The 27,433-nt window shown below is 40.8% G+C and overlaps 1 protein-coding gene across 10 annotated transcripts in view; it reads left to right on the top strand.

Moving 5' to 3' along the window:
* Nucleotides 1-441: 441 nt before the first annotated feature.
* The window catches only part of ANO5 (anoctamin 5), a 59,321-nt gene continuing 32,329 nt past the window's right edge, over nucleotides 442-27,433 (top strand). The window contains exons 1-5 of one of the 10 annotated variants that reach the window (XM_063158150.1): nucleotides 448-573; nucleotides 12,831-12,895; nucleotides 18,227-18,274; nucleotides 25,143-25,184; nucleotides 26,202-26,315. In XM_063158150.1, the coding sequence (XP_063014220.1) occupies nucleotides 513-573; nucleotides 12,831-12,895; nucleotides 18,227-18,274; nucleotides 25,143-25,184; nucleotides 26,202-26,315 (330 nt within the window). In that variant the 5' untranslated portion in view covers nucleotides 448-512. Of the gene's footprint in view, nucleotides 574-10,542; nucleotides 10,606-12,830; nucleotides 12,896-18,226; nucleotides 18,275-25,139; nucleotides 25,185-26,201; nucleotides 26,316-27,433 lie in introns of those variants that run through there. The other 9 variants (XM_063158149.1, XM_063158153.1, XM_063158152.1 and 6 more) reach the window with 9 other exon arrangements.

Raw genomic sequence — 27,433 nt, 5'->3', positions numbered from 1 at the left:
CTGCGGGTGCACACGGAGCTTGGGAGGGGACACAGCCGAACACACATCACACATACCATGGACTCCGCTGCCGAATTGCCGGGGCTGTCCCGTACAGGCCAGGAGAGCCCTCGCACCGCAATTCCGGGGGGCATGGCCCCGCTGGGTGGCGGCGGCTGCAGCGGCTGCGGTGGCTCCCCCGGCCCGGCCCGGGCCGGCCCCGCTCCACTCCGCCCGGCCCCTCTCCGTGGCGGATCCCGCGGCCCGGCCCGGCCCGGCCCCGCCCGGCCCGGCCCGGCCCCTCTCGGTGGCGGCTCCCCCGGTCCCGGCCCGGCCCGGCCCGGCCCGGCCCCTCTCGGTAGCTGCTCCCCCGGCCCCGGCCCGGCCCCTCTCGGTGGCGGCTCCCCCGGCCCGGCCCGGCCCCGCTCCGCCCCGCGGGCAGTGCGCATGCATAAGGCGGCCCCGCCGCCCTGAGTCACCGCACGCCTCCGCGGCCGCTCCCCGGCGGCAGCAGCAGCGGAAAGGCGGCCACCATGAACCGCTTGGGGAAGAAAGCCAGCGAGACCCTCATCGAGATGGCTCTGTCGGCCGACGGTAGGAGAGGGCGAGGAGGGAGGATCGTGGTTCTGTTCCGCCCTTGCCCCCCGGGGAACCGGGAGCGGAGGCGAGCGTGGTTTGCGGGTCTGGGGGGCTCTGGTTCCTGCCCGGGGTCTGCAGGCTGGCGTCTGTGAGACGGGGCTGGTCCCGGGTGAATCCTCACTTCTCCCGCATCGAGCGTTTAGTCCTTCGGCTTCCGCTTGAGAAGAACAAAACCGCTTCTCCGTGAGCACGATCCAACCATGATTCGATCTTTACAATCCTCAAATAAATCTTGAAAATGGAGGTTCTCGTATCAGCACCCTGCCAAGAACAAAAAAAACCACGAGGATCCGCTTGATTTTTATCTTAAAAACACAGCAGATACAAAGGTCCCTCTGCCGGACAGCAAACTTTGAGCCTCCCCCGGCTGGGATGGGCGCTGGCCCCGGGGAGCTGAGGCTGCCCTTGCGAGGGGCTCCGAGCGGACCCTACCTCAGCTGGGAAGGTGAAGATGTGACCAATCTTCTTCCCTTCTTCCCCTCGTCCCTTCTTCCCTGCTTCCCCTCGCCCCATCCCGGATCCTCTGACACCCCTAACCTTCGGACAGACCCTGGGGCAGGGCATGTGCAGCCAGTGGATTTGTGTCAGGATCTTGCTTTTTTGCTGTGGCCATGTTACAGTTTCCACTCCGTGTCATTACTTATAATAAATGTGGTCAAGTTAATATTTTGTGAAATAACATGATGCAAGTGTGTGTTTATCAGCACCTCGCCTGGCAACGTGCATCAACAATCAGAAGTAAGAGAGCGTGTTGATATTTTCAGAATGAGACTGTATAGGTGTTTTTTTTTTTTTTAAGAAAAGGAAAATGCTGACCTATAAAAATTAGTTTTTTGGGAATAATGCTTTGCCATCAGTCCTCTAGAAGTGAAAGTCTTAAAGCAGGAAAGAACCGCTGAGTCTCCCTGTGTTGGCTTCTCGGGATATCTGTTCTACTGCACTGTCTCTTTTAGAAAAACATACATAGTGCCACTTTCAACACCTCAAGCCCTAGGAGCAAATCGTGATTTTCAAAATATTTGGCAGTCTTGTTTCAGAGAGGTATGATGGCAATTCTGACTGTGAAGTTATCCCAAAGCAGCTCATTGTAGTGACAGCAAGGAGAGGTGTGCACTGCCGCGACACAGTTGTCTGCAGCAAGTGTCAGACGAAGGTTTGCCCTCTCTGGAAGGGCTGCTGGAGCTGGCAACTCCTCAGGAACCCGATCAGATGGATATTACAGCCTCCTGGCCAGCAACCGTGTTCCAGAGGGGATGAGAGACCTGAGTCATTGCCCATCCCTCTGCCTGGGAGCCATGAGAAATGCTGGGGCTGAGCTGCTCTCTCCATGGGTTATTCTCCTGGAGCACTTGGAGACTAAAAAACATTTACAGAACACACAAAATATTCCTATTTAGGGAATGGTTCTGTGAAGTCAGATTTGTAAACTTCATTCCACATTATTCAGTTGTCCCATGAGCCTGGATTTTTATAGTCATAAATAGTGAATATAAGGAGATTTGAGGGGTTTCAGTGTTCAAGGATGGTTAAGAAGGATTTGCCATAGAGTAGCACATAACTCTCTGTACAAAATCATACTCTAATTCAGTTCAGTTTTGTTAATTAACCACTTTTCTTAAGCAGAAGCCAATTGAATATGGGGTGAAGTGAGTAGGCTTTTTAAAAGTTACGTTAATTTGTTGCCCAAAAGTCTCTCGAGGTTAAAAAACCCCCAGAAAATTCCTTAAATGATTGTTTAGAAAAGTTAAGAGTGTACAAATGCTGCCAGCAGGACTTCTTATAGATAGATCTAAACATATGCTCTGTGCCTTTTAGGAAAAGCCTCTTAAGGCTCTGGATGTCTGATGTGTACAGGCAGAGCCTGTGTAAGTCAAAACGAGCAAGACAGGACAGAAAACATCTGCTACTTATTTTCTTTAAAGACATGTTTGTATTTGGATAGTATGTGTGTATTTCATTCTGGTTTACTACTGCTTTTTATTAAACTTGAATGTTGGGGAACAGGTTATGGGGTGCAAAACTCTACCAGCAACAGAAAGGCTCTAAACAGGCACGTTAAACTATGTGCCAAAACTTCTACCTTGAAGGAGGGTTCCTGGCTTCCTGCTGAATTACATCTGTGTGAGGTAAAAAATTCCATTTCTGTGTGTGGGATTTTGCTTTCTGTTGGAAGGTGTGTGTCATTTACCCCAAACATGAAAGTCCAAGCAAACTGAAATTGCCAAACTGGAATGTAACTTTCAGAGGAAGAGGACTGCAGTATGTTGCTAGGATTGTTTGTGTCTGCGATCACTTTCAGTAGCTTTTTTTCCCTCAGCATGTAAATGCTGCAGTGGCTGTGTTGTGGGATATATCCCAAGCCTGCCAGTTTGCTGGAAGCTTGCTGTTGGCTCCATGCCATGATTTGAAGTATGCTGCCTTTATACACATGGCTCCTCTTCCAGAGCTTCCAGGGGCCTGCTTTGTGCTCAGAACTCTCCCAGTGATCTTAATTCAAATGCTTGCTTAGGTTGGGTGTCATCTCGCTTGTTTCCCTCCCAGAAAGGTGCAAAGACATGGGTGAAAGCCAGCAGTGCTTGTGCCATAACAGTGCTTGTACCAGTGTGTTGGCACCTTGCAGCACCTCAGCATTCAAGGCCAAATCCTGCTGTTATTTAATCAAATGATACAGAACTTATTTGATCAGAATTGATACCATAACATGAAATGCAGGCCTCTGTTCAAAACTGCATCTGTCTCTAATTACTGTCAGGGTGAATGTAGTAATTTCTGATCTATTTGTGGAAACGTTGAGTGGGATATCATATTCCCACAGGACTGAACCAAAGGGTTTGTTAAGAGGGAACTGTTTCATAGTTTATTCCTAGGTAATGAAATAAAAGCTGCAAGAAATTTAGACATAGTTCATAATATAAAAGGCAGGGGAGAAAATACTCTCGTGGCCCAAGCAATGTTTGGTTTCTGAGTGGAATTTTTTACTGGCTGCCATGCGTCACTGCAGGGGCACAGTGTAAATAGAGGTTGGCTATTGAAGTTAAACCTCTTTGTAACAGAAAACTCCTGTTTGTAGTAGGAAAACCTGCTGTTGGGAACCCATCCCAACAACTTGTGTCATATCACTGTATAGCTGTGGTGCTTTTAGTGGGAAAATGAAAATGTCAAGCCCATTGCACTGCAGCTGTTAAATAGGGATTTTTCTCTAAAGATTGTCAGTTTAAAAAAAAATTGCTCTTGGAGAGCATTTTCATTTTAGGTGCTCACCCTGCATTTGAGGTTAAACTCACTGTCTGCAGTTCAGTGAGTAGCAAAGGAAGGATTAAGTACCCTGCATGCCATTTAAATCCAGTAGCAATTATGTGGGATATTCAGGCCACATTTTGGGAAGCTGGGAAATAAAGGTAGATTCATAGAATCATTAAAGTTGAAAAAGATCTCTAAGATCCCTCAGGTGCTGAACTGAGGGATGGTCCTGCCATCACAGATGAAAGCATTTATTTGTTTGTAACAAGGGGCCTACAATTTCACCTTCTCGCTCAGAATATCAAAGAAAATGCTCTGCAGCTGTCTCTCCCTTACAATAGTTCCTGGAGGAATGATTTGGCTCAGGGGTGGGGCAGAGATTTTGGATTGTGAATGCCAAATAAACAGCAAGAAAGCCACCAACATCTCTTGTGGTGTAAGGCAGAGTGATGTTCTCTCATCTCAGTGATTCCCTCTCCATCAGTTTGCTGCTAAAGGCATTGCCTGGTGTGCTGTGCTGTTCTGAGGTGTTCCCTACAGAAATGAACTGATAGCTGTATTATAAAGTGGAAGTACACTTTAACCTTTATGTACAAAGACTTAGTAATTACTGTCATACGAGGAGACACCAGGATAAGATAAAAGGGCATTGAAGAAAATGTCCTTCAAAATTGTGCTTGAGAGCTGTTGGCATATAATTTGTAAGAAAAACCCCAAACAGAAGAACAAACAAAACCACCAGGAAAAGAAATACCATGTGTTCATATTTTGTATCTTTAAACCAATGAGTTGCATATACACGTGGAGGAGACAAACTCATCTAACATAAGCATGTTATCAGGAAGGTATGGGTAATGTGGAAACGTGATCAGATGTTAAAAGGTAAGGTAATAATGCAGTGAACTTTTGCACTGGTTTTTATTGTGATCTGAGGATTGAGCCAAAGAGCAGTGTAATTACCAAGTTGTATTTTCTTATCTAGCAGTAATTTTATTATATTTGGTGATAGCTTTCCACATGCATGTGTGTATAAATGCAGAAAGGGAATGTGTTGTATTGCTAGGGCTAATTCTTGCAATTATAGCATAGTTATGGAGGGATTTACAGTTACTTGTTGGTGCTAAAGCTGAATAACTTGTCAGAAATTATTATAGATTAAAGTTTGTGTGTAGTTACACACTGTGTACCGTTGTGTTTTTTGTTGTAACAACCATAACATTTTATGTTAGATTAAACACTGTGTGGGGGAGGAGCTGAGCCCATTGCGATTTGTGTACTTGGATTTTATATGGAAAAACATATGGATTTTTATTTGGAAGAACATATCTATATTACTATATAGATAAATGTTTTTCATTGAAACCTAAAGCTGTTAAAGCTGTGGTGTTCATGCCTTTGTTCACCAGTGAGGACCAGTAGACATGGTGAAATTCCAAACATGCTTTTTTAGGAAGTGAACATATCTTTGCATGAAGGGCAGTCTTCTAACTGGAAATCCCAAGGAAATCTTGTCTTCTTACTAGGCTCAAAAGGGTAAATATGAAATTTGAAGCCTTTGGCAAGATAGCAGTACCCCAGCAAACCATGTGGGTGGGACCCATGATGCAGATGGTCGTCCTTTCATATGCTGTACTGGCCCTAAATTAGAAAGGGCCCTGTGGTTTTGTTATTCAAAGGAGTTGTCTGGACTGTTGGGTAGGAAATCAGAAAGTCTGTGTTTGCACCATTTATAGTGTGCTAGAAATATACCATGCCAGCAAGTAATGGCTAGCAGATGTGGATTTCAGGCCACTTGGTTCTTCAAAGCACTTTGCCTACCTCAGTTCTGTTAATTGACTGGTGCTTATATAAAATAAGTTTAGGCAATGGAAGCCATGGCCTATTGCCCTGATCATTTTCTTGATTGATAGGAACAGTTTCTCTTTGGGATGAGTATAGGAATTCCAAAGATGTTCCATCATTTTTAGAGTAATTTGGACAAAGATGCCAAGTCTTGTGATTCTTGTAAATCTTGCAAATCTTGCATTTGTTTATAAAACATCTTCCTATACTGGTATATTTTTATGTTGTGTAATGTGAGAAAATTAAATACTTGGTGAATACAGTAGCAAAATTTACAATGCTGCATTTCATTGGAAGCATAACCAGAAAAGTACTGAGTGAGGTAGAGCTTGAAGAACCAGAAGGAACAAAAACTTGCCATTTAAATTGGCCATCTGAAATTAAATGTCTGGATAACATGAAATTGAGGAATGCCACCAGAGGACGGTAAATTTGAGGTGATTTTTTTTAAACAATATATTGCTATATTTGCATCATTAGTTTCCTAGCTTAGGCATCCCTTTTCATTTACATCATCTGTAGAAGATCTCTCATGCAAGGGTAGGAATGCAATGTGTGTGCACAGAATGAATAGTTTGTTGGGCCCTCCAGTACTCTGGGACACTTGTGTATATTGCAAACGTGGAAAGAAGCTGGAGACTGTTGCCTAAGGGTTTGCATCAGTGATTTCAGTGGAGGTTGGAGAAATGCGTCAGTAAATGATGCTGTGAGGTGTTCAGTTTAAAAATACCTGGCTTTATCCAACTATTGCCCGTCTAGGCTTTCTTTTTTAACTGCATTTGAACCTGTTAATCAGTTTATGTGTGTCATCCTGCAGAGCAATGGTACCTGGGTGGTCTGAATGCTCACAGCATGCTTTGGGTCTTGCCTGTGCTGGTACATAAAGTAATGATGGTTGTTACCTGAATTAAAATGCCATTTAAATTCTCTGTTACAACGCTGTGTTTGTGGGTTTTTTTGCTAAAAACAGATTTGCACAACTTCTCTTTTTGTTTAATGTATTCCCTTTTTTGCTATCCCAGTGGCTTGTAATCAAAAGAGGAGGTGGTTTTGTGGTTCAGTAAAAGGGAGGCAGCTGAAGGTAAATGTCCCATTTTGATGTAAAATACCCAGTTACTATACTGGAGATTAGGACTAGGACTACTTGTCTTTTCCAAATGCTAAATGAGATTTTCTTACTGTTAGGAACAGTATTTATCCCTATGTAAAACAGTTATTTTTCTTTTACTTCTGATGTGTTGATAAATACCTGTTCTCTGGAAGTACTTGTTTAATAATAAAATACATGTAGAAAATTATTATGTCAGTGAAGCAGCCTATACTTGAATGCAATCTTATTCTTTTTAAGGGACTAATAAGATTCTTTCAGATATTCCCAATTGGTTTTCTTGGATCCACTGAGAATGTTTTCATTGTTAAATAGTTTTAAATTTTGAGGAGCATCTCTGTGTGCATGAATCACCACATCACTTTAGGATTGAGCCTTTGGCTCAGCAGCACAGTTCCTACTCTTCAGACAATAGCAGCTGGAGGAATAACCTCATCTTGCTTTTTTACAAGTCAGCTGGGTGGGATTCCAGTTCCCAGTGCAGCTCCATTCAGCTCTGCAGGATGTGATCAGTGTGTGCATCATTTAGTTGATAAGTCATTGTAGAGCTGCTTACCTTGTATCTGGAATCACTTGCAATAGTCATTATGGTGCTTAATGGAGGCATTGACTCATTTCTCTTTCCTCTTGGCCAGGCCCAGTCATCAGATGATGTCAGGGGGTTTATTAAGATGGTAACTTCAAGACATCTAGGAATAATGTTTTCTTTCATAGCATGTTAAAGAGGAATATTGGGAGTTTTCTTCATAGTACATAGTGGCTACTTCATAACAGTGTAAGTTTCAGGATTTGTTAGGGTTGGTTTATTTGTTTGTTTTCATTTTACCTGGACCATCAAAATTTTGCTCTAGGGATAGGCAAGTGTATAGACTAATATGCCAATGTGCCAGACAGATGTAGAACAGTGTCAGTGGTCTGAAAGCTCCTTGCTTGGTTCTGTTGGCTGAAAAGGATGCTGTTATTGTGTCTAAGAAAATTGTGGAAATAATTGAAAGCAGAGTTTTGGAAACAATAGTGAAATAGCAGAATCAATAGTAATAGTCTCTTACTGCTCCTAACAATGCAGCTTATCAACACCCCCATGAGAATCCTGTCTGTGGCTTTTCCTTTGGAGTCGCTCTATCACAGATCTTAGGTGTGCAAATACAGATGATTTCCTAGTTTTAGTAGTAAAACAAATTTTGATCCCTAAAAATGTCTCTTCATCTGCCACCTGATTTTGGAAGCACTTAATATGTAAATGTTTTTAGTGGTATAAACGATGTGTCAAGAGCTGTACTTGGTGCAGATGAATCAGGGTTATAGAAGTTGGAAGAAAGGAGTACTTAAAAGCCTTTTCTTGCTCAGTTTTCTGAGGCAGAGTTGCTCTGAACTGTGGCAGACTGCAGCATCTGCACTGTGCCCAGCTGTACCTCAAGTGCAGCATCATCAGCCAAGCTCTTTGCTTTGCCATCTCCCAGCAGACTGGGACTTACTGAGGGTGCTGAAATAAAAGAATTGTCATCTGCCAGGGAAATGGCAGGTTAGGAACAGTTAAAGGGGCTGGAGCATCCATGGCTGTGACTGTGCTGGTTATTATAAAAACCAAGGATTTTGTCATTGGCTTTTGAAGATGAGTGGCACAGTCCAGCCACACCTGTATGGCTAAAATCCCTTCTCTCCCTAGCAAGGCAGATTTCTGTGCAATCGTGTTTTGGGGACCGGACTCCAGTGTCCTCCAGTGTGCTTCTTCTCCATCTAGGAGAGTGCTGGAAGCTGAAAACGTTCTTCAGAGCTGAAACCATTCCTCAAAGTGCACCAGAGTGAGAAGTCCTGTGCTTAGGTCTGGCCTGAGCTTTTACTTGCCTAGTTGGGGCACTGCTGTAGTGCCAGGACATGGCCTGTGACAGGTTGGGCACTGCTGATGTGCCAGGACATGGCCTGTGACAGTTTGGGGCACTGCTGTGGTGCCAGGACATGGCCTGTGACAGGCTGGGCACTGCTGTGGTGCCAGGACATGGCCTGTGACAGGTTGGGCACTGCTGCTGTGCCAGGACATGGCCTGTGACAGGTTGGGGCAATGCTGCTGTGGCAGGACATGGCCTGTGACAGGTTGGGGCAATGCTGCTGTGGCAGGACATGGCCTGTGACAGGTTGGGCACTGCTCTAGTGGCCAGGACATGGCCTGTGACAGATTGGGCACTGCTGCTGTGCCAGGACATGGCCTGTGACAGATTGGGCACTGCTGCTGTGCCAGGACATGGCCTGTGACAGGTTGGGCACTGCTCTAGTGGCCAGGACATGGCCTGTGACAGATTGGGCACTGCTGATGTGCCAGGACATGGCCTGTGACAGGTTGGGCACTGCTCTAGTGGCCAGGACACGGTCTGTCACAGGTTGGGCACTGCTGCTATGCCAGGACATGGCCTGTCACAGGTTGGGCAATGCTGATGTGGCCAGGACATGGCCTGTGACAGGTTGCATTTCTCCCAGAGAATGTGCAGTTCCTTTTTTTGGCATCACTTGCCTTACTGCAGCAATTATCAGAAAACAGGGTCTGTGGGAGGTCTATTTTTTTGCAATAGCACTGAACACATGCACTTCTACCTTAGGATTCCTAACTCATCAGTTTTGTCATGAAGAAAAACTCAGTGATTCCAGCACTGTGAACAAATTTGAAGTATTGTTGAATTTCTGATTGTTCAATTACACAAGAAGCTATTTTCTATGCTTGTTACAGGAATCCTAAGATTATAGTAGTGAAAGTACCTGTGTTGTGAGTAAACTATTTATATTTTAAGATATGAAATCAATCTTGATTATATTCTTCAATACTGAATGTTAATTTGTGTTGTGGGCTGCTGTTGTTCTCATCATTCAGGTCTGTAATTGAAGTAGAAATGGTCTGTAATTCTTTACCAAAATTTTCTAAGTAGGTTGCCCTGTGGTTGGGTGTTGTTTGGGACAGCATATGTTGCCTTTTACTGCAGAATTATAGGCCATATGAAGGCTGCTTATTTACAGTAACATGCACACTGCCAAGGCACATTTGTTTAAGGGGTTACATGTAATAGTTGTGTGGAGAGTTGTAAGGCTGGTGAAGACACCAGTTACATTGCAAAGAGGCATTTCTTTTGGGTAATATATATGCACTCCCATGAAGGCCAGTGATTTGAACAAATACTAAAATTATACTTTTCTGAAATAATTTAGTGGGCTTTAATAGTCAGGGAGTTGTACTGGAGTTAGTTTTGAAAAAAAAAAAAAAACATTTCAAAGAGTTTTTGCTATTAATACAAATTTTATGATAAAGAGCTACTTAGTTTAGTAAGTGTCCTTGTTTGTTGTTCTTAGTGTGCAGATATTTCTAGGTCTGTTTATATACATAAAAAAGCATATAGTGTTAAGAACAAGGACATACCCTTAAATATGGAATTTTATCAGAATGTGATTGTTTTACTTCCATCTTTAGATATGAAGCAGTAATTTCCTGAAGAATTTTAAAAGCATTTTCTTGACTAGTAGAAGCTATTATGGTCCTAAGGAAGAGTGGCATCCTTGTTTGTGCTGCCGAATGAGGTGCCTGGACAGAAAGGGGAATGTTGGTGTTCCAGGAGGAGCCTGTGCTGTGCTTTCTGTCTAGGTCACAGTCTCTGGTGTCCAGGGTTTATTCTTTTGCTTTATTGTAAAGGATGGAGGAGAATTCTGAAATGGGTTCGGGTTAAAGTAAATTTTCCTTCTGGTTCTTACTGAAGTGTTTTTTCCTTTCAAAGATGACATTGTGGTTCTCACCAAGTTCACGCCATCACAGTCGGAAGGTATTGTACTAACCCATGTTTTACCTGCCTTGCTTTTGTCAGTTCCCTCTGTCCTTTCTTTGTTTTTCTGCTGGGAGCCTCTTGCAAATCAGTCTTTGGTTACTGTGAGTCATTGGTATCACATAGGAGCCTGGCCTTTTGCAGTGTGATTTGCAAGTCAGTTGTTGGCTATCTGTTGGCAGCTCTCCTGGTTGAGATCTAATTGTGCATTTACATTCATGGTGCTTGGTGCAGCTCTGGGCTGGGGCTTCTTTACACCTTCCTACGTGATTTGGGAGTGCATAGCTTGTGCTGCTCATGTTCAGGAATCTGATGACATGTTTCACAAGGAGTGGACATCCTGAGTATGTTGTGCTTTTCAGTTACTATATGTTTTGCATTCTCTTTTTACCTTCTCGTGTGCTGCTCTAGGGTTATTCAGGTTTATTCCAGTGGAACAGAGGTATCAAGAGGATTTCCTTCCACAAGTTGCATAAGTAATCAGCTGTGGTACTGAGAAAGCACTTAAAATGTGGAACTCTGAATTATATTTGTTCTGAGGTTAGACTTTCACAATTACAGAGAGGATAAAATCCAGAACACACACCCCCTCCCTCCCCCACCCCCAAAGGCTGTTATAGGCCATTGAATCAGTTCAAGTTCCCTCAGCAGTATAGAAAATAGAATGTTCCTGCTGCAGGGATAAGATGGCAGACTGTTTCTGGCCTGGAAAGGAGGGTTGTGTGACAAAACATTTGGGTTTCTGCTCCTGGGCCCTGGGCTGGCACCTTTGGCCAAGTCTGCAGTAGCCACCTACCTTCAGGGCTTGAGGCAGCAGAGTGTGGTAGGAATGCTCCCATTCTTCACCCTGGTGTTCAGAGTGTATCTACTAATACAGATTTTCCAGGTGTAATTTGCTTTAGCAGAATAACATGCAACAGTGTTAACTGTCTTGGCATTCAGAAACTTATTTGTTATATTTTATACAACATTGCTTGGTTTCTCATTGTATTGTGTATAGTTAAAAATTACAGGCACCATTTTCTGTAAGTGAACTTTGAAAGAGAAAAAAATTTTAGGAAACAAAATGCTTCAATGCTTATTATATTTCAAAAACCACTTTATATCCTGCCTGGATGCAATTTTGACATCAAATATTTGCAGATTATAAAAAGAAAAGTAGACTTGTTTTGTTGGTAACTGAACAGTGGTTCAGTTTAAGTCTGTCCAGTCTAAGCTATACTCAGCAATGCTTCCTTAAAGGAGAAAGAAGTAAGGTGAATCCTCTTTTCTGAAAGAGACACCATTTTTCAGTGTGCAGTCCAGATTCTGATCAGCTGTTTTCAAAACTGCTTTTCCTTTTCCAGTGGAGTGATTTAGATGCCTGATTGAAGAGACTGGTGTGCCTAATCAGCAGAGATGGTTGTTAACAGAAACCTTCTTATGGGCTCAGAGTTGTTCTGCATAGGAAATTGGTGACAGTGTAAATTCAGACACACAAACCCAGCCAGTCTTGATCCAATTTAAGATTCTGAAGGTACTGAATAGGATTTTCCCTTTAGCATTAACATTTTAGTAACAGTGTCTTTGGTGAAATTACTGTATTTGTGGGAAAGTTGTGTTGGAGTTCACTACTGTCATTAAAATAAAGTCAGATTTTTTTGTTTGGCTTATTTTATCAATTGTTGTTTTGGAGCTGGGTTTTGGGTTTTTTTTTAGGTTTGTTTTTTGAACAAGAAGCTAAGTAATTAAATTCACATTACTATTTTGGATCCTGTTGTCATACCTCCATTACATGGGCATTTGTAATCTTGAGATTATGCATCATTGACTCCTTAGCAAAAAACCACACCCTAATTTGATCTCTAGCAAACGCTTCCACAACTAATTGGATTTCCATAACCGAGGCAGCAAACCTCTGAGTTGAAAACCACTTAGACCTAGCAGATATTTGTGACAAGAAAGCTAAGTGTGACAACAGATTTTTTGTTTCTGTCACAGTTGAAAATGCATTTCTGTGTATGCAAGGTTACACCAAGGTAGCACAGATTGAGTATATTGTGTCTTGCAGCATCTTTTCTCCTCCAAAAAACCATTCTTGAAGATTTTATGTACTATGAGTATTATTTTCCATCCTGCACTTGTTTGTAGTTCCATGCCTTCAAGGTCCACATCACTTTCACATACAACAATATTTAAAAAAAAAGGAATGTATTTATGTGAATCTCTTTTTCAATGTTCCTTAGGGGAAGAATGCAATGGACCTGAAACTATTTCAACTGCAGGATCAGAAATCCCAAGCAGCTCTGAGGTAAGGTACATGAGTGGTGTTAGTTAATGAACTACTTGGTAGGAGGGAAGAAGGGTTGTTGTGAAAAAGGCAATTCATTTTCAAAACTGGTATTTCTTTTACCTCCTTTTTATCCATGTAAAATTTTTCTTCCTGTATTGTTTTGAAAGAGCAAAGCCATGAATATGACATGACACTCACTGAGTCTCAGAAAAGACTTAGCAGTGTTAGTGCTGTAACACAGCAGTGGTAGAAAACAGTATGAGCCCAATGGTGTTTCCTGTATCAGTCTTGAAATGGGAATCACACAATCTTTAAATGTTTTGTCAGTTGGAAGAACATTCTGTTTCTGCCCAAACCAGGTACTTTGTTTTGTGCTGTGTGTTGTGTTGCTGGCTTGCTGGGGAAATCAAGGCACACTAGAGTTCCAGGGCTCTAGGATCCTTGTGACAGTGCAGCAAGATTCATGGGAAAGCAAATGAAGATTTGGGTTACTAGAGTACCTCTTTAAGCATCATCAGCTGTACATTTTTTCATGGTGCCTCACTGTTTAATATGTACAGTACACATTGTCTTGAGGAGGTAGTGGTGTGCGGCCAGTGTTCAGCTGAGAAACTGTCATTGAAAATATGTCATCTTTACCTTGGTATTTTATATTCCTTCCTATTGTCTGATTTCTTTATTGTTGTTACATGCTTAGAGGAAGATAGGAAGTTTTAGATAGGAAAAGAAACACCTGTTCTGTCATCTCATACTGGCCATGAGCACTGATCAAAAGTTATGGCTGTTGAATTGAGTGTTGAAAATCTGCAGCTATTCTGCAGATCTTAGAAGTAAAAGATGTCCTCAGCATCTTCTGAGGACCAAATCTGGAGAGGATCCCATGAAGACAGAACTCAGAAGGGCTTCCTAGATTACACAGATCTTAGTCTTCTCAGGACATTCAGCCATACCATCCCAATGTTCTAATAAAATTCCCAGTTCTGTTTTAAAACCTGTTCGTATGTTCACCCTATTCCCTTCTGAATCTGTTGTAGGAGTTGTAATCATCTTTTTCCCCAGGAAAATTTTCAGTGAATGGCCATGTCAAATGCTTCACTGAACAATGGCCATCATACCATGAGAAGCTGATTCTGAGTGGATGGAGGTGACCTATTTCACCAAATCTGGGAAGAAAGAAGTCACTTCATGACTTAGGACATATGAAAAGGCAGGAAGCATGGGAGAAAGAGTGCAACATGTGTAGGGAAGTGGGATTTGAACCTTGTTTGAAGGATGAAAGATTCATGATGAGGTGGGAAAGGAGGAGGCTTTGATCTTCAGCACATTCATGCCCGGGAAAAGTTTATCTGGGTATCGTCTGAAAAATCTCCCCTTGGTAATTTCATGCAGCCTTTTCTCTTGTTCTCTACTTACATGTTTCCTTAGATAATTATTTTTCTTTATACTTCGTTATTAAATATCACAAAGTATTGTGATTGTCAAATTAGCAATATCAGTAAGTAAGAGAAAAGACATAACATCCTGCAACAGTATGCTTCTGTTCAGCAGCACAGAGAAAAAGCTAAGGTTTTATTGTTGATTTAAAAATAGGAGGGAAAAAATAAATCTAGATTTAATATGGAGAGCAGAATCATCATAACACAACCATAACTCAGTGGTTGGTTGTTTTTTTCTTTCTTTCTTGTGTAATCTGCAGAGTGATTTGGATATAAGGAATGATGCAAGTAAAACAAAAAGTGAAGAATAATCTGTAGTGAAGCATTGGATGAAGTCCAGGACTCAAAAATCATTGGAGCACTAATCAGTGGTGCAGTTTGTCCTTCATGATTTTGCATTCTTGCCTATTTCACCCTGGATTTTTTCCATTTTTTTTAAACTGCTTCTTCTTGGGACTCATTTTCCTTATTCTTAAATCTCCCACAGGACCAAAAGAAATAAGATCACTTGGACTTCATCAGCTTTTCATATTCCAAGACTTATAGCATAAATAATTTCTAGATGCTTTGTCATGCAGGGAGGCAAGGAGATATTTTCCACAAACAGCAGACTGGAGAAGGAGAAGAAAAAAGGATATAATGGGGGTATTTTCAAATGAGTTCTGCAGTGAGGACTGCTTCGAATTATGTCCTTGTTAAATCAGTAATACATAGACAGCCACTTCTCTTAGGGATGGGCAGCTGTCTTCAGTGAATCCCTGTGCAGAATCTGCCTGACTCAGTCCTTATGGAGTGCCTGTTCCAAGAAATACATAAATGCCTCTGAAAGTCCTCTCAAGCAAATTGCAAAATTAATGAAATAAAACCTGAGAAACTTCTTTTCCTCTGTGCTTTCTATTTGTGCAGATAGCGCACTAGGAAAAATATATGATGGTGTGTCTGTTCAGGGATTGTAATTAGTTGTTCAGGTTAATAAGCACATGAATAGGAAACATACTGACAAAACAGAATTCCTGTGTCTAAGAGGAAATTATATGACTCGGTTATTTCAAGATTGGAGGAAAGGTTAAAAATTCCAGTTTGCATTACATTTTCTAATAGTAGAAGTCCAGGCCATTCAGGTGGGATAAATGTAAAATTAGTAGAGCTTTTGTGCAAAATTGAATCACTGGTTTGTAGTTTATCAACATCTGTAGAGGTCCATCTATACAGAGGGCTATCTGTTATTCCAATGAAGAAGCACAAAGTAATTAGAGGTGTTTGCTTGGTGTGCATGTGGACTCAGCCTCACAGAAGGGCAGAGTGTCTGTGCCCTTACACTACTGTCTGTGTGAGACTGCAGGAGCTGTGCCCTGTCCTACCTGTGAGGAGAGAGGAATTCACTTTGCACTGTTATACATTGAATTTTCACCTTTCTATGCATTTCACACCAAGAAAATGCTTACTAAAAATTAATCAGGATTTTCCATAGTGTCACTTGATCATAAGAAAATCTGTGAGCAATCTGTCTTTATTTAAGCCTGGTTAGCAGAAGTAAATTGGCAAATTCATTACAGCAATGCCTTTTTACCACAATTACACTTTGACTCATAGGTTGTCTTTTCTTCAGAGCAGCAGGTGCTGCAGGTGTTCCAAATGAATTGGTTGAGGTTTGTTTTCTGAAGAAACACCATCACATTGTGCATTACTTTTCATACTTGTTCATTTTTTCAGTTCAGACCGGTGGATCTTCAAGTAGAGAAACATAAAATACCATTGTTAATATTGCGAAGATGAACGAATTTGGTTTCAAAATCTAGAAAGAAATAAAAAGATACTTCTTCCAAGTCTAACAAAAATACATGAGGGCTATTTTGGGGAGAGCTAGAGTGCATTAAAGACTTAAGAGGGAGGATTCCAGAGTGGGAGGGACCAGCCCAACTCTGCTGCCACCACTGCCAGCCCTCTCAGTTTTCATCTCAGCAAAGTTGGATGGATTATTTGAGTTGATTCTTGTTTTGCATGTCGTGTGTTTCCAACACTGGAGCTCCTTTGTGCTGTACACAGACTTTGGCGTATCATGAAACAGCAGTGTGTTTCTGTCAGACTGCCTGAAATGCACAGGAGAAGGTATGAGCACCAGTTTAAAAATAGTTACTCCTAATGACTTCAGCTAATTAATTTCTGACAGTTACACCAGGCAGGGTAAGATCCCATGACTAACAGGAAAGCATTTACCAGAATGCACAGAGAAGTACAAAGGCCTTTGCCAGCTGTGTGTCTGCACCCCTGAGCTTTGTGCTTCACTAGGTGTAGTAAAATTCTGTCTCTGAGTGAAGCAGTGTGGGCAGGAGGGTGGCTAAAGGCTGGATTTGCATCTAACCATGGAGTAGGGGATGGGGAGGCTGGATAACAGCAGATGGAAGGATGCCAGAGTGGATGGGGGAATGTGTGCAATGGAGAGTCAGGAGCCACAGGGCAGCATTGAAAAGCAAGGCTGTGCTTTTAGCAGTTTAAAGTTTGTATAGTACTTTCCATGGCAAGTATTTACAGTGTATAATTGGAGAAAAACTTCCCGCTAAGTGTCTCAGCACTTAGTTCTCTACTAAAGTGCAGATTTTTCCAGTAGCACAGGTGACAGGAGGGTTCAACCTCTAAACCCGGTTCAGACTAAGGGTAAGAGCACAGTGCAGCTATTTATATTTGCACTGTTTCTCAGGGGCATTCCCTGCCAAAGAACAGATTGATCTTTCTGTTTATTTTACTGCATTCTTAAAAGGACATTTTTGACTTACTTAGATAAGCAAATACCGAGACATGGCATCATTCAAAAAGAATGTAAAGATGTGTGTTTTACTTGATGTGTAACCAGGACAGGAATGGACCTTAGTGATTTCTCTCAAGAAAATTGTAATAAAAGTGAAAAACATTATTTAAAAAATAATCAACAGTGCTTTATAAAAATTACATTTGGGGTAATAAACTTTCTGTAATTTTACAACTCTAAACAAGTAAATAATGCAATAATAATAAAATGCTGTTAATACTTTGCTTCTATTCAAAGTTAATTTAATTCCACAGAGAGCTATTGTGTTTTCATAATGGACTTGCACTGTTTAAATCTGTCTGAGGTTTGCGTTCAAAGCACACAAAAGCAAGACAAAAGGGTGGTAAGATACTGACTAACAGAATTAGATACTGAGAAAGCCATTAGTCATTGCAATAGCAGCACCTGATCTCAAAGCCATCACTGCTGCAACATGCAGGAAAACAATGAGCACCCAGATGTTGTACAACTGAAATCACGGTGTGGGTCAGAACTGGTGTCTGGGAAGCCCTCGCTGTCTCATTAGGTATAACTGCAATTACTGGTACCAATTTACCTTGTCTGCACTGTGAGATTAAGGATTTGGCTCACTGCATTTGTTTTAGTTCAGTGTACATGGTATAATTTCAGTTTGTACTTAAAAAATATCCAAGTAAGGGGCAGCACATTTGTTCTGAATGCCCAGTCATCTATGCTGTGTATGTTTTCTCTCTTTGGGATCAAAATAAATAAGACTACTATTAACAGTTGTACTTCACCGGTTCATAAAGGGTAATCTGTTTAAACTTGTTTAGACTGTATTTTTTCTAATGGAAATCATGAGGAATACTGTTTAACTCTTATCAAAAACTGTAGTTATTACTGCTTAAAAATCAGTATGGCCCACATAAAAGTTGATACTGTAGAGTAGAGGCCAACCTGCTCTACAGAATAGAGGTTGGTTTAAACTCTATCTTGACTGAAAATCCATGTATCACTCAGAAGAGCTTTTCAGCAGCTTACACCAGGAACCACACTATTTCTTCTGAATTAGCCTTTACTTTTAAATCTGCATTAGCCTTTGCATCATTGCTAACAACGTTGTTTTTCCCGTGATGCCACTGGCAGGGCCTAAGCAGCACTGAGACTACTTTACTCATCCCTGAACATCAAGTGGTAAGCAGTGAGAAGTATTCATGCTTCCTTGCATGAATTTGTGTGGCGTCTTCTATTACAGTATGCCAAAACGTCCCTCACCAGAAAATTTTCCAGTTTCAAGGATGCCATCCTTCTAAAACCAATTTCTTCTAGCTGATAAAAATGAACATTTTGCATTTATTCCTAGAGATGACTTAAGAGATAAATTCAAATAAATCAAAAGCTTAATAGACAAATTTGGAAAGTTGAGATTGGTGGAGAAAACTGGAAAGTTTGCTTTTTTATCATTGTTTTGGTTTGATGGGATATAGGATGTATTCTGACTCTGGTGTTATTAACAAATGTGGGTTTCCTTTTTACCATGATGGCCTGAGGGTTCTGTGAGTCAGCATGATACTTTAACATGTCTTAAAGAGCAAGAAACAAACACTGACATCATTTGAAATATGTTGCCTCTCTTTTTTTATTGTAGTAAATAATAAGAACAGGCTCAGGGTAGCCACTTGCTGAAATTCACAGATGAGATAACTATATAAATTCTCAAATGTATCAGAAAACTTTAAAGAATCATTATTGTTTTATGTAGAAAAAGTACAAAAAGTCGTTCAGAATAACTGAAGAAGTACATGCTGAGGTGTATTAAAACTGTCTGCTTGCTTACTTTGGGCTCTGGTGTCTTCCATTAACATGTACGCTCCCCTCGCTTACTTTTTATTTTTCTTGGTTCTGGTCTTGTTTAATGTATTCGTTTATCCCAAGAGGCCTTTTCATGTGCATTTATATTTCAGTGCAAATATCTTGGTGTCTTAAACTGCTTTGAAATGCATGTTTTCAAGCTTTCAGATTTTAATGGGGTTCAGAATTGAAACATGAGTGAAGGTGAAAAAAGCAGCTTGCAAGTTTTAGCTACAAGAAATACATGGGATTTTGTTCCTTTGAATGGGAAAGGTTGTAGATTTGTATGCAACCTTGCAGCCTGCATGAAGTGTAACTGGAAATTGGGATGGGTGGTGTTAAGAGTGCTGTTAATACACATCTTTAAAGAGAGTGAGCTCTTCAGTTCCATGGAATCCTTCGAGGAAGAAGAATGATGAGAACTTCGTGGAAAGGGTCTCTGGTAAAGTGGGAACTGAGTGCATGAAGCAGAAATATGCCATGTGGATTTTCACCTGTATGTTTGTGTATGTTCTGTAAATGTATTTCCAGGAACATTTTACTTTTGGAAATACATTTATATAATTTAGATATGTATTTATAAAGTTATGTTTAAGTTAGTATATATGTATAAATATATATATTCATATTTTGTGTAGCAGCACTTAAAGCCATGTGATTTTCCTGTATGTATGTTTTAATTCAGTGAAAAGGAGGACTATAGAAATATTCCATGCAAATTGGGGATCTAAGTGAAAGTGATAACTTTGTTTTTAAGCCATTGAATGTTTCCTACCCTTTCAGTTATGGAGGCTTTTCTTATATTTTGATTCAATTTTCAAACCTTATGTTTTTGTCCATTTTTCTACTCTGAAAGTTTTTGTGCTGTAGATTGCTAGTTCATAAATTACCTAGTTGTGTTTTAATGTAGCTCTTCGGGGTTTTTACAGTGTCTGTTTTACATCTAACTTGCTGTGTGATTATCAAAGGTATGCAGTTAATAAAATAAATATTTTGTTTGCAGACTGTATCTTATAAGCCAGCAAAATGTTATAAATCAGTTTAATGTTGTAGTTTCAGATAGTTTTTTTGCCTGGTAGTGTACAACTATGATAATGTAATTCCTTGATGTGCTGATGGGGGATCATGAAAACCGTTCCATGGTATTAATGTAACATCTAGTCTTTCTTGTTAGTCACAGCCAGAGGTGCTGCCCTGTGCTGTAATTAGTGAAGCTAATGGCTTCCTCCATCTCTGCTTGGTATTGGTTACTGCTTTGGTACTGAAAATGCTGCTGTAAACCACCTTCCCACAGAAAAGATAAAAGCTACAAAAGCAGAAGTGGAAGGGTGCTCAGGTCTGAGCCTGCAGGCCCCGTTCTGTGGGGTTGGACACTTGGGAAACCGTGAGGTGCAAGGCACTGAATTTGGAAAGGGTTTTTCTGAACACAGGGAACTTGCACTTTCCTGACTGAATAATAATCTGGAAAGTATTGCTCTTTTCAAGACAAGTTTCCCTGTCTGTGAGGTGTGGACATAGAGAGGGCTGGGATATTTAGTAGCAGAGTGTATGTTGGAAGCTCTATGCCAAGGTGAGAGCTGTGCTAAGTGAGCTGAAAGGATTCATTTCCTGTTGGATGGATAACCAGACATGGAAATCCCTCAGAGTCCCATAAAAACATAGGGGATGAAATAATTAAGGTCTAATCTGCAGAGCATATTTGTGTTTTGGGTAGTGTGATACCACTAACCCACACGGGGCAGCTGCCCACAGTGCCCACTGTCAGAGTGCCAGGGGGCTGTGAGGCCACAGGGACATTTAGCAGGGTACCCGTGGCTCAGCCCCAGCCCACAGCTATTCCTCTGTGCCAGGGCTGGTGCTTGTGCCACTTCAGCAGCTGCTTTTCCTCTCCAGCTCCTGGGCCTGAGTGTTTGCCTTGGCCCTGGAGAAGTGTCTCAGGGGCACCTGTGGAGCCAAGGACTCCTCAGCAGCATGCAGCAGTGCTGAATGGTGAGTTTAGGTGTGTCTGTGTGTGTGGGGCTGCCAGGTAGCATTTACACACCTCGCCCAACCAGTGTGGGCAGAACAGACCCTGGGCTCTGGCAGCCTTGCTTCAGCCTGAGCTGTGCTTTATTTCTCACTGAATAGTGAGTTTAGGTGTATCTGTGTCTGTGGGGCTGCCAGGCAGCATTTACACACCATGCCCAACCTGAGCAGACCCTGGGCTCTGACAGCTTTGCTTCATCCTGAGCTGGGCTTTATTTCTCTCTGAATGGCCAGTTTGGGTGTATCTGTGTGTGTGGGGCTGCCAGGCAGCATTTATACACTGTGCCCAACCAGAACAGACCCTGGGCTCTGACAGCCTTGCTTCATCCTCAGCTGGGCTTTGTTTCCTTGCTGACATCTTGGTCTCTTATAGGAATGTGTCCCCTGTTGACAGAGTGACCAAACTATCCTTTGTCTCCTCAAAAAGGAAATAAGCCCAGAAATTTCTCTCCTCAACTAGGTGAAAAGACATCTCATAGGACCTGGGGGACTTCACCTCAAACTCAAGGATAGCCAGTTGGACAGCAGCCAAAAAGTCCCACGTGAGCAATTTACCAGAAAAAGAAGAGAACAAAGAAACTAATGGCTTTTGTGAGGTTTTTTACCAGGGGCAGGAGGGCCTCTTGCACCTGGCTCAGTTTTTCTCTGTAAAAAGTTTGTTGGTTTGCCTTTTATTAAAATCTTTTTGTTTCCAGCACTACTATATAAGCCATCCTGCTGATTTTATGCCTTCAGAGGTAGCTGAGCTATCTTGGGTGTGAACTAGATTTCCAAGAGCTTATGAGACCTGGCTCAAGGAGACCCCTATTTCAGTCTCTCCTGTCACCTGTCCTGTTGAGTCAGGGTTTCCTGCTGCAGGGCTTTGGATTGTGTCTGAGGTGAGGATTGCAAGCCCAGGTACTTGGAGGGTTGTTTGGTTGGACATGGTCCAGTACCTCTACCTCTGCTGGGTGTCTAGAGAGAAATCATCAAATACAGAATAACTAGAACTATTGGTATAATACCATATAAATCGTGTTAGTTTGCACTTATGCCACATGAAAAGAAAATTTATGATAGACCATGGATGTTATGGTCTATCATGAAGATGATAGGGCTGTCATCTTCAGGACAGACCATTACAGCATTCAGTTAGCACATCCGTCCACAAGCTGAGTGGTCACAGTTCTTAGAGACATAACTAGACTAAGGAGTCTGGAAAGCTGTTACAGGATAGCAGGAGGGCATTATTTGTGTTTTGAACAGGTGGGGTTTGTAACTTGCTTTGTAGTTGATGGATTTGTTCGACGTTTTGAACGCCCTGGTAAATGCTGAATGTTTGCAGTAATGGGATTGCATAGAATCCTGCAGTGAACATGGATTGGAAGGGAGCTCTGCAGTGCTGGCTTCAGACATAGGTTGCACAGTCAGTGCAGATCAGTCCTGGCCTAGCTTAATCAGGCTGTGTTATCTCTGAGGATGGAGTCTCTCTGGACGTTCTGTTGTACCCATTCCCACTCAACCACAGCCTCTCATCCAGGAGGAATTTCTCCTGTTGAGACTTGTGGTTGTTGCTTCTTGAGTTTTCACCATATGCCTCAGGGCTCCATCTCTTCTGTAGTTCTCATTGGGTGTAACTTAATTACTAAAAAGCTTCAGCTTGCTATCTGTACTGTGTTGGGAAGTTTTAATTTGGTTCCTTGTATTGCAGGAGGAAGATATTTGAGAATATTTTTTGTGATGAGGTGTGCTTTCATTTAATAACTACAGGTTCTCAAGGATCACTAACTGCATTTATGCAGTTCTGGAAAGAGCTGTTAAGAAATAACATGTACAAATGTTTAATGATTCACTGATAGAATCAATGCAAATTACAAACTTTATATACATTAAACTTGTAGGCACACATGTATGCATAAACCTTCATGAATGTGCAAGACTGATCTTGTTCGCCTTGTGAAATCCAAATGGAGCAAAATGCAAAGGAATAATTTATGGGTTTAATAAGCAGGCCTGTCACTGTCCACAATGAATGTTTCAAAGGATGATCTCCAGAAGGAGAAAGAAGTGATAAGTATTCCCCTTCTAATAGCAGATCTGACAATGACTACTGCATCTTCTTAAATTGATAGTCAGACCTTTAATTACTGAGGATTCTGACACATCTTGGAAAACAACCAAATTTTGATATCAGTAAAGATAAAATACTTCTTCAATTGTATTGAATAATTTAATTATAACCATGCAACCCAAACAATTTGGGGTGCTCCTTCGGCAGGAGATTTTTTTGAAGTAAGTATTGCTTATTGTTTGATTTCTTCTTTGTGTATATGAATTTAATGCACTAGAACAATTTCTGTGCTTGTGAAGTCAGTCTTTTTTTAATCAGTGATTGGGGCAATTGCTAGCATTTTAAGTTCTTAGAATGCACTTTGGGGTTTATTTACTGTAATGCTGTAATTACAGTACTGTTGATTCTATACAGATGTTAGCATGGTTCTATGCACTGTTTTAACTTGATTAACTTAGTATCTGAACTTGCAGTTTGCATGTAGTCACAATTGTATTTGCAAAGAAAGACCTAAACCTGTAAGTACAAAATAGAATGGAAAAATGCTTTTTCTTTTCTGCTCCTGGATTCCATAATTTTTGTGAACCATGTAATCATGAAAGATGAGGTACTGCATTTGGAAGCAAAAGCATTTCTGAGGTAGATGTCCTGATTTCAGCCATACAAAGTATTCTAATTGATCTGCTGTAAATATTTCTCAAGAAGATAAACAACAAAAAAACCTTTACAGAATTGCTGAAGAGGAAAGGCAAAGAACGGATGCTAGCATTTTCAGAAAGTAATTTCTTTTAGCTTTTTTTGTGCTGCATTGATTTGCAGCAGTGTTTTGTAGCTCCCCAAGGGCTAGGATAGGAGCACAGGAGTTCCTGATAATGCATGGCTGCTTTAAGTGTCTAATTGCAGCAGTTACCCGTGTGTCTAATGAGGAGGCATAAAGTTGTGCAACACTATGGAACAATAGGATTGTCAATTATTTTTATTTCATTTCAGCCTATTTAAAGATAAACACATGAATTATGTGGATATTATTACTTGTAATTTTGTCAGCTCTGGAATTACATGGTTGCCATTTGTCATTTTATGTCCCAGTGGGACCAGCCAAACATGAGCATTACAGAAACATGCATGCACTATGCATGAGCCAGTGGTTTGGTAGCTTTGCTCTACACTCAAAACCACTTGCTTACTGCTCTTTTTTAAATCTGCTGAAGTGTCAGAACCCAGGAAATTTCTCTGGCTGCCCTGGAGGACTCGAGCCCTGCCCAGGGGGCTCAGAGACCTTGGCACAGAGCCCAAGACCCCCCTGTGCCTTTGATTTAGCCCTTGGAAAAAACAATTACCAACCTTATATGAAAAATTACAAGCCACGGAAGTTTAAGTATAATGGTAGTGAATTTATCACAGGGTGAAAAATAGATTTTTTGGGGTTTTAGAATGGGGGTTCAGGGGCAAGATGGAGGAATTTGGGCGTTTCCAGCCTTTCTCCTTCTTCTTCTTGGCCTCCATCTTCTGCTGTGATGGTGGCACTTTTGGGTTGGTTTAGAGCAGAAGCTCACTGTCTAACACAGGTGATAGGTATTGGGAAGTAACTGTAAACATTGTCTATGTAGTTTTTATTATAAAAAATTTTATTATATTTATTATTTATTATATACTACCCTGGGGCAGGCAGAGTGCTCTGGGCTGTCTTGCTGAGCGGACTTCAGCAGGCCAGAGAAAGAATTTTATAGATAAGGAAGAATAAACAACCTTGAGACTGAGAAATGAAGAGCTCTGACTCCTTCTTCAACAGCTGGGCTGGGAAAAGAGACTTTCTAACCCATCTCGGGGTCACTGTGAGCAGCAGCAGTGCCCAGACTGGAGTATGCAAATGATAGCAAGTAGTAGTATAGAAATCATTGTCTTAAAACATTTTTGCTGTCCAAACAGATTCCAGCCCAGCTCTGCCTTTAATAAAAAAGACATGATAGTCATATTATTTGTGGGTGCCTGTGTTTTTCTGATGTTTGGAGGCTTTTCCTAGCTTTAAAGGACATGGGTTTCTTGCTCACTGTAGTTGGGGTGTGTGTGCTTGAAGCAGTTGGCTCTTGGGGAGGAACAGTGGGCCTGCTAACTGCTTGTTGGTTATTCCAGCAGAGTGGAAGGAAGTATAATCTGTTCCTGAAGCGGCGTCTCAGGGTAAAGCAGTGATCAGCGCTGTTGCCAGTGGCTTGTGTGCTGCAGTAATAACCTGCTTCGTTCACTGTGTGCTGCCTCTGTTAACTGCGAGCAGCGGCCGCAGCTGCGGATAAACGCTCTGTGCTCTCTCAGGGAGCACATGCATCCTTGCATGGCGTGAGAGGGAAAAGACACAGACATGATACTCTGCTTTGTTCCTACTCTAATGAAATAAAATAAAACCCCAGTTCAGCCCTGTACAAATACACTTTCACTGGTAGGTGTGGTTGAAAAAGTAACAGCAACCTTCCTCTGCGCAGAGTTACATTTAAACTAGGATTTTCTCTTTGCTGTGTCTTGTATGTGATTTGATAGAGGTGAATATTGATATGACAATAAACAATATTGCCTAATGAGTTAACTTCCCTAGGAGAGTGGGGTTACAGTCTTTTATTTGCCTAACATTTATTACTGTGGCCTAATAGTGAAAAAGATGGATGTTGTTACTAAGACATTCTGGCATGCTGGTAAATTAAAATATGATATTTAATAGATGAATTGGAGTACTAATTACCCTGTTATGTTGATATCTTTTATTAGGTGTATTTTTTTCCCATGAAAGTAAATACTCAGTGTTGAAACATCACCCCTGTATTTTTGTGAGCTATTTTTATGTGTGGTCATTGCTGGGACATATGTCTCTGTGGTGGTTGATTTAGTGAATGTTGTTATGTATAGGAAAATGCATGAATTTGCATTTTGCTACCTGCTTCAAGTATTCACAAGTATTGCTACACTAACATATATATATTTATTTTTCCTGTGTCAGTTATTTACATGTAATGCTTGCGGACATATGTGGTTAATTTTGAAATTAATCTAGATGTAGCCCTTGTTAAAACTTGCCCAGATGTATCTTCAGCTGTAAAGAAACTGAAGAACTGTGGCAATGTGGGGGAACTTCTTTGCCTTCTGTGATATTTTAGAGCAACAGCAGTGCTTGTTTTTTTTTAATTCATATGCCTGTATCTTCTGCAGATTGATAAAAGACATCAAAGCAAAGATTCTATTTTCTTCAGGGATGGTGTCAGGAGAATTGATTTCGTTCTCTCCTATGTGGATGATCTTAATAAGGAATGGGAAAAGAAGTTGGTAAGTTTGTCTTTTTGAAGTCCTCGTAGTTTTTATTTATAATAAGATGAATATCAGTTACTTACCCTGTTGGATCACTAGACTCATCTGGAATAGAACTTACCTAAAAAAATCACATACAACTATGTGAAAAGCAATCCCATGTATGAACATTTCTGTGTAATTTGCTGTTGTTTGTCAGGATCCAGTTATATTAGATTCTTGTGTCTATTCAATTGATCACTCTTCATTACTTAGGCTGAGCAATATATTATACAATGGAGCAAAGTAATCTCAATTATTTTGCTTCTTCATTTAACAGTCTAGCTAATACTATGGAGAAATATTTGTGAATACTTACACCTGTAAATACTTTCAAATGAAGGAGGATTATTCTTCTAAATAAGCAGAGGTCATCCAAACAGTATTTAACAATGACTAATTTTTCATACCCTTTGATTGTAGTTAGAGGAGAAATAGATTCTTAGCTCCAAGACTCAATGCAGTTTTTCTTTAATACTTTTGAGACTCTTTTCTTAAAATATACTCTGAGTAACACGAACACAGCATGTCCTCCTGGAGCTTTTCCCTGTGTTTGACCTACAGTAGGTCAAACATCTACATATGTGTGTTCATTCTTCTAGAAGAATATTTAAATATATAAATATCTTAATAGTAAATAATATTTCATTTAAATATTGTTAAATATTATTTAAATAAAATATTATTTACTATTAAAATATTAGTATTTATAAAATATCTTAACAGTTATTAAAATATTTAATAAATGTTAATATTTTAATAATTATTGAAATATTTATATTTATTTAAATATAAAGAATATAAGTGGCTTTGATAAGAGCCCTCCTATGTAACAGAGCACAAAAACAAACTTTCTCTAAAGTGCCAGTTAGTGATTATTCTTGAATTTGCCAGCAAGACCCTGAATGGTAATAATAGGTTAGATGGAATCAGTTAATGACACCTGTTTGTTCCATGCTCACATGACACATGAGGTCTCACTTGGCTAACATAAATTCAAGCTATATAAAAAAATCCAGTGTAATGAGAGGCGGTCAAGACAACAAATTTTGAATAAAGCGCAATATTTTTTAAAACTGAGGATTTAAATTTGTTTT

The sequence above is a fragment of the Melospiza melodia genome, chromosome 6 (genome assembly GCF_035770615.1).
Source record: "Melospiza melodia melodia isolate bMelMel2 chromosome 6, bMelMel2.pri, whole genome shotgun sequence".
Classification (NCBI taxonomy): Eukaryota; Metazoa; Chordata; class Aves; order Passeriformes; family Passerellidae; genus Melospiza; species Melospiza melodia.
This window is presented reverse-complemented; position numbering and strand designations above follow the sequence as displayed.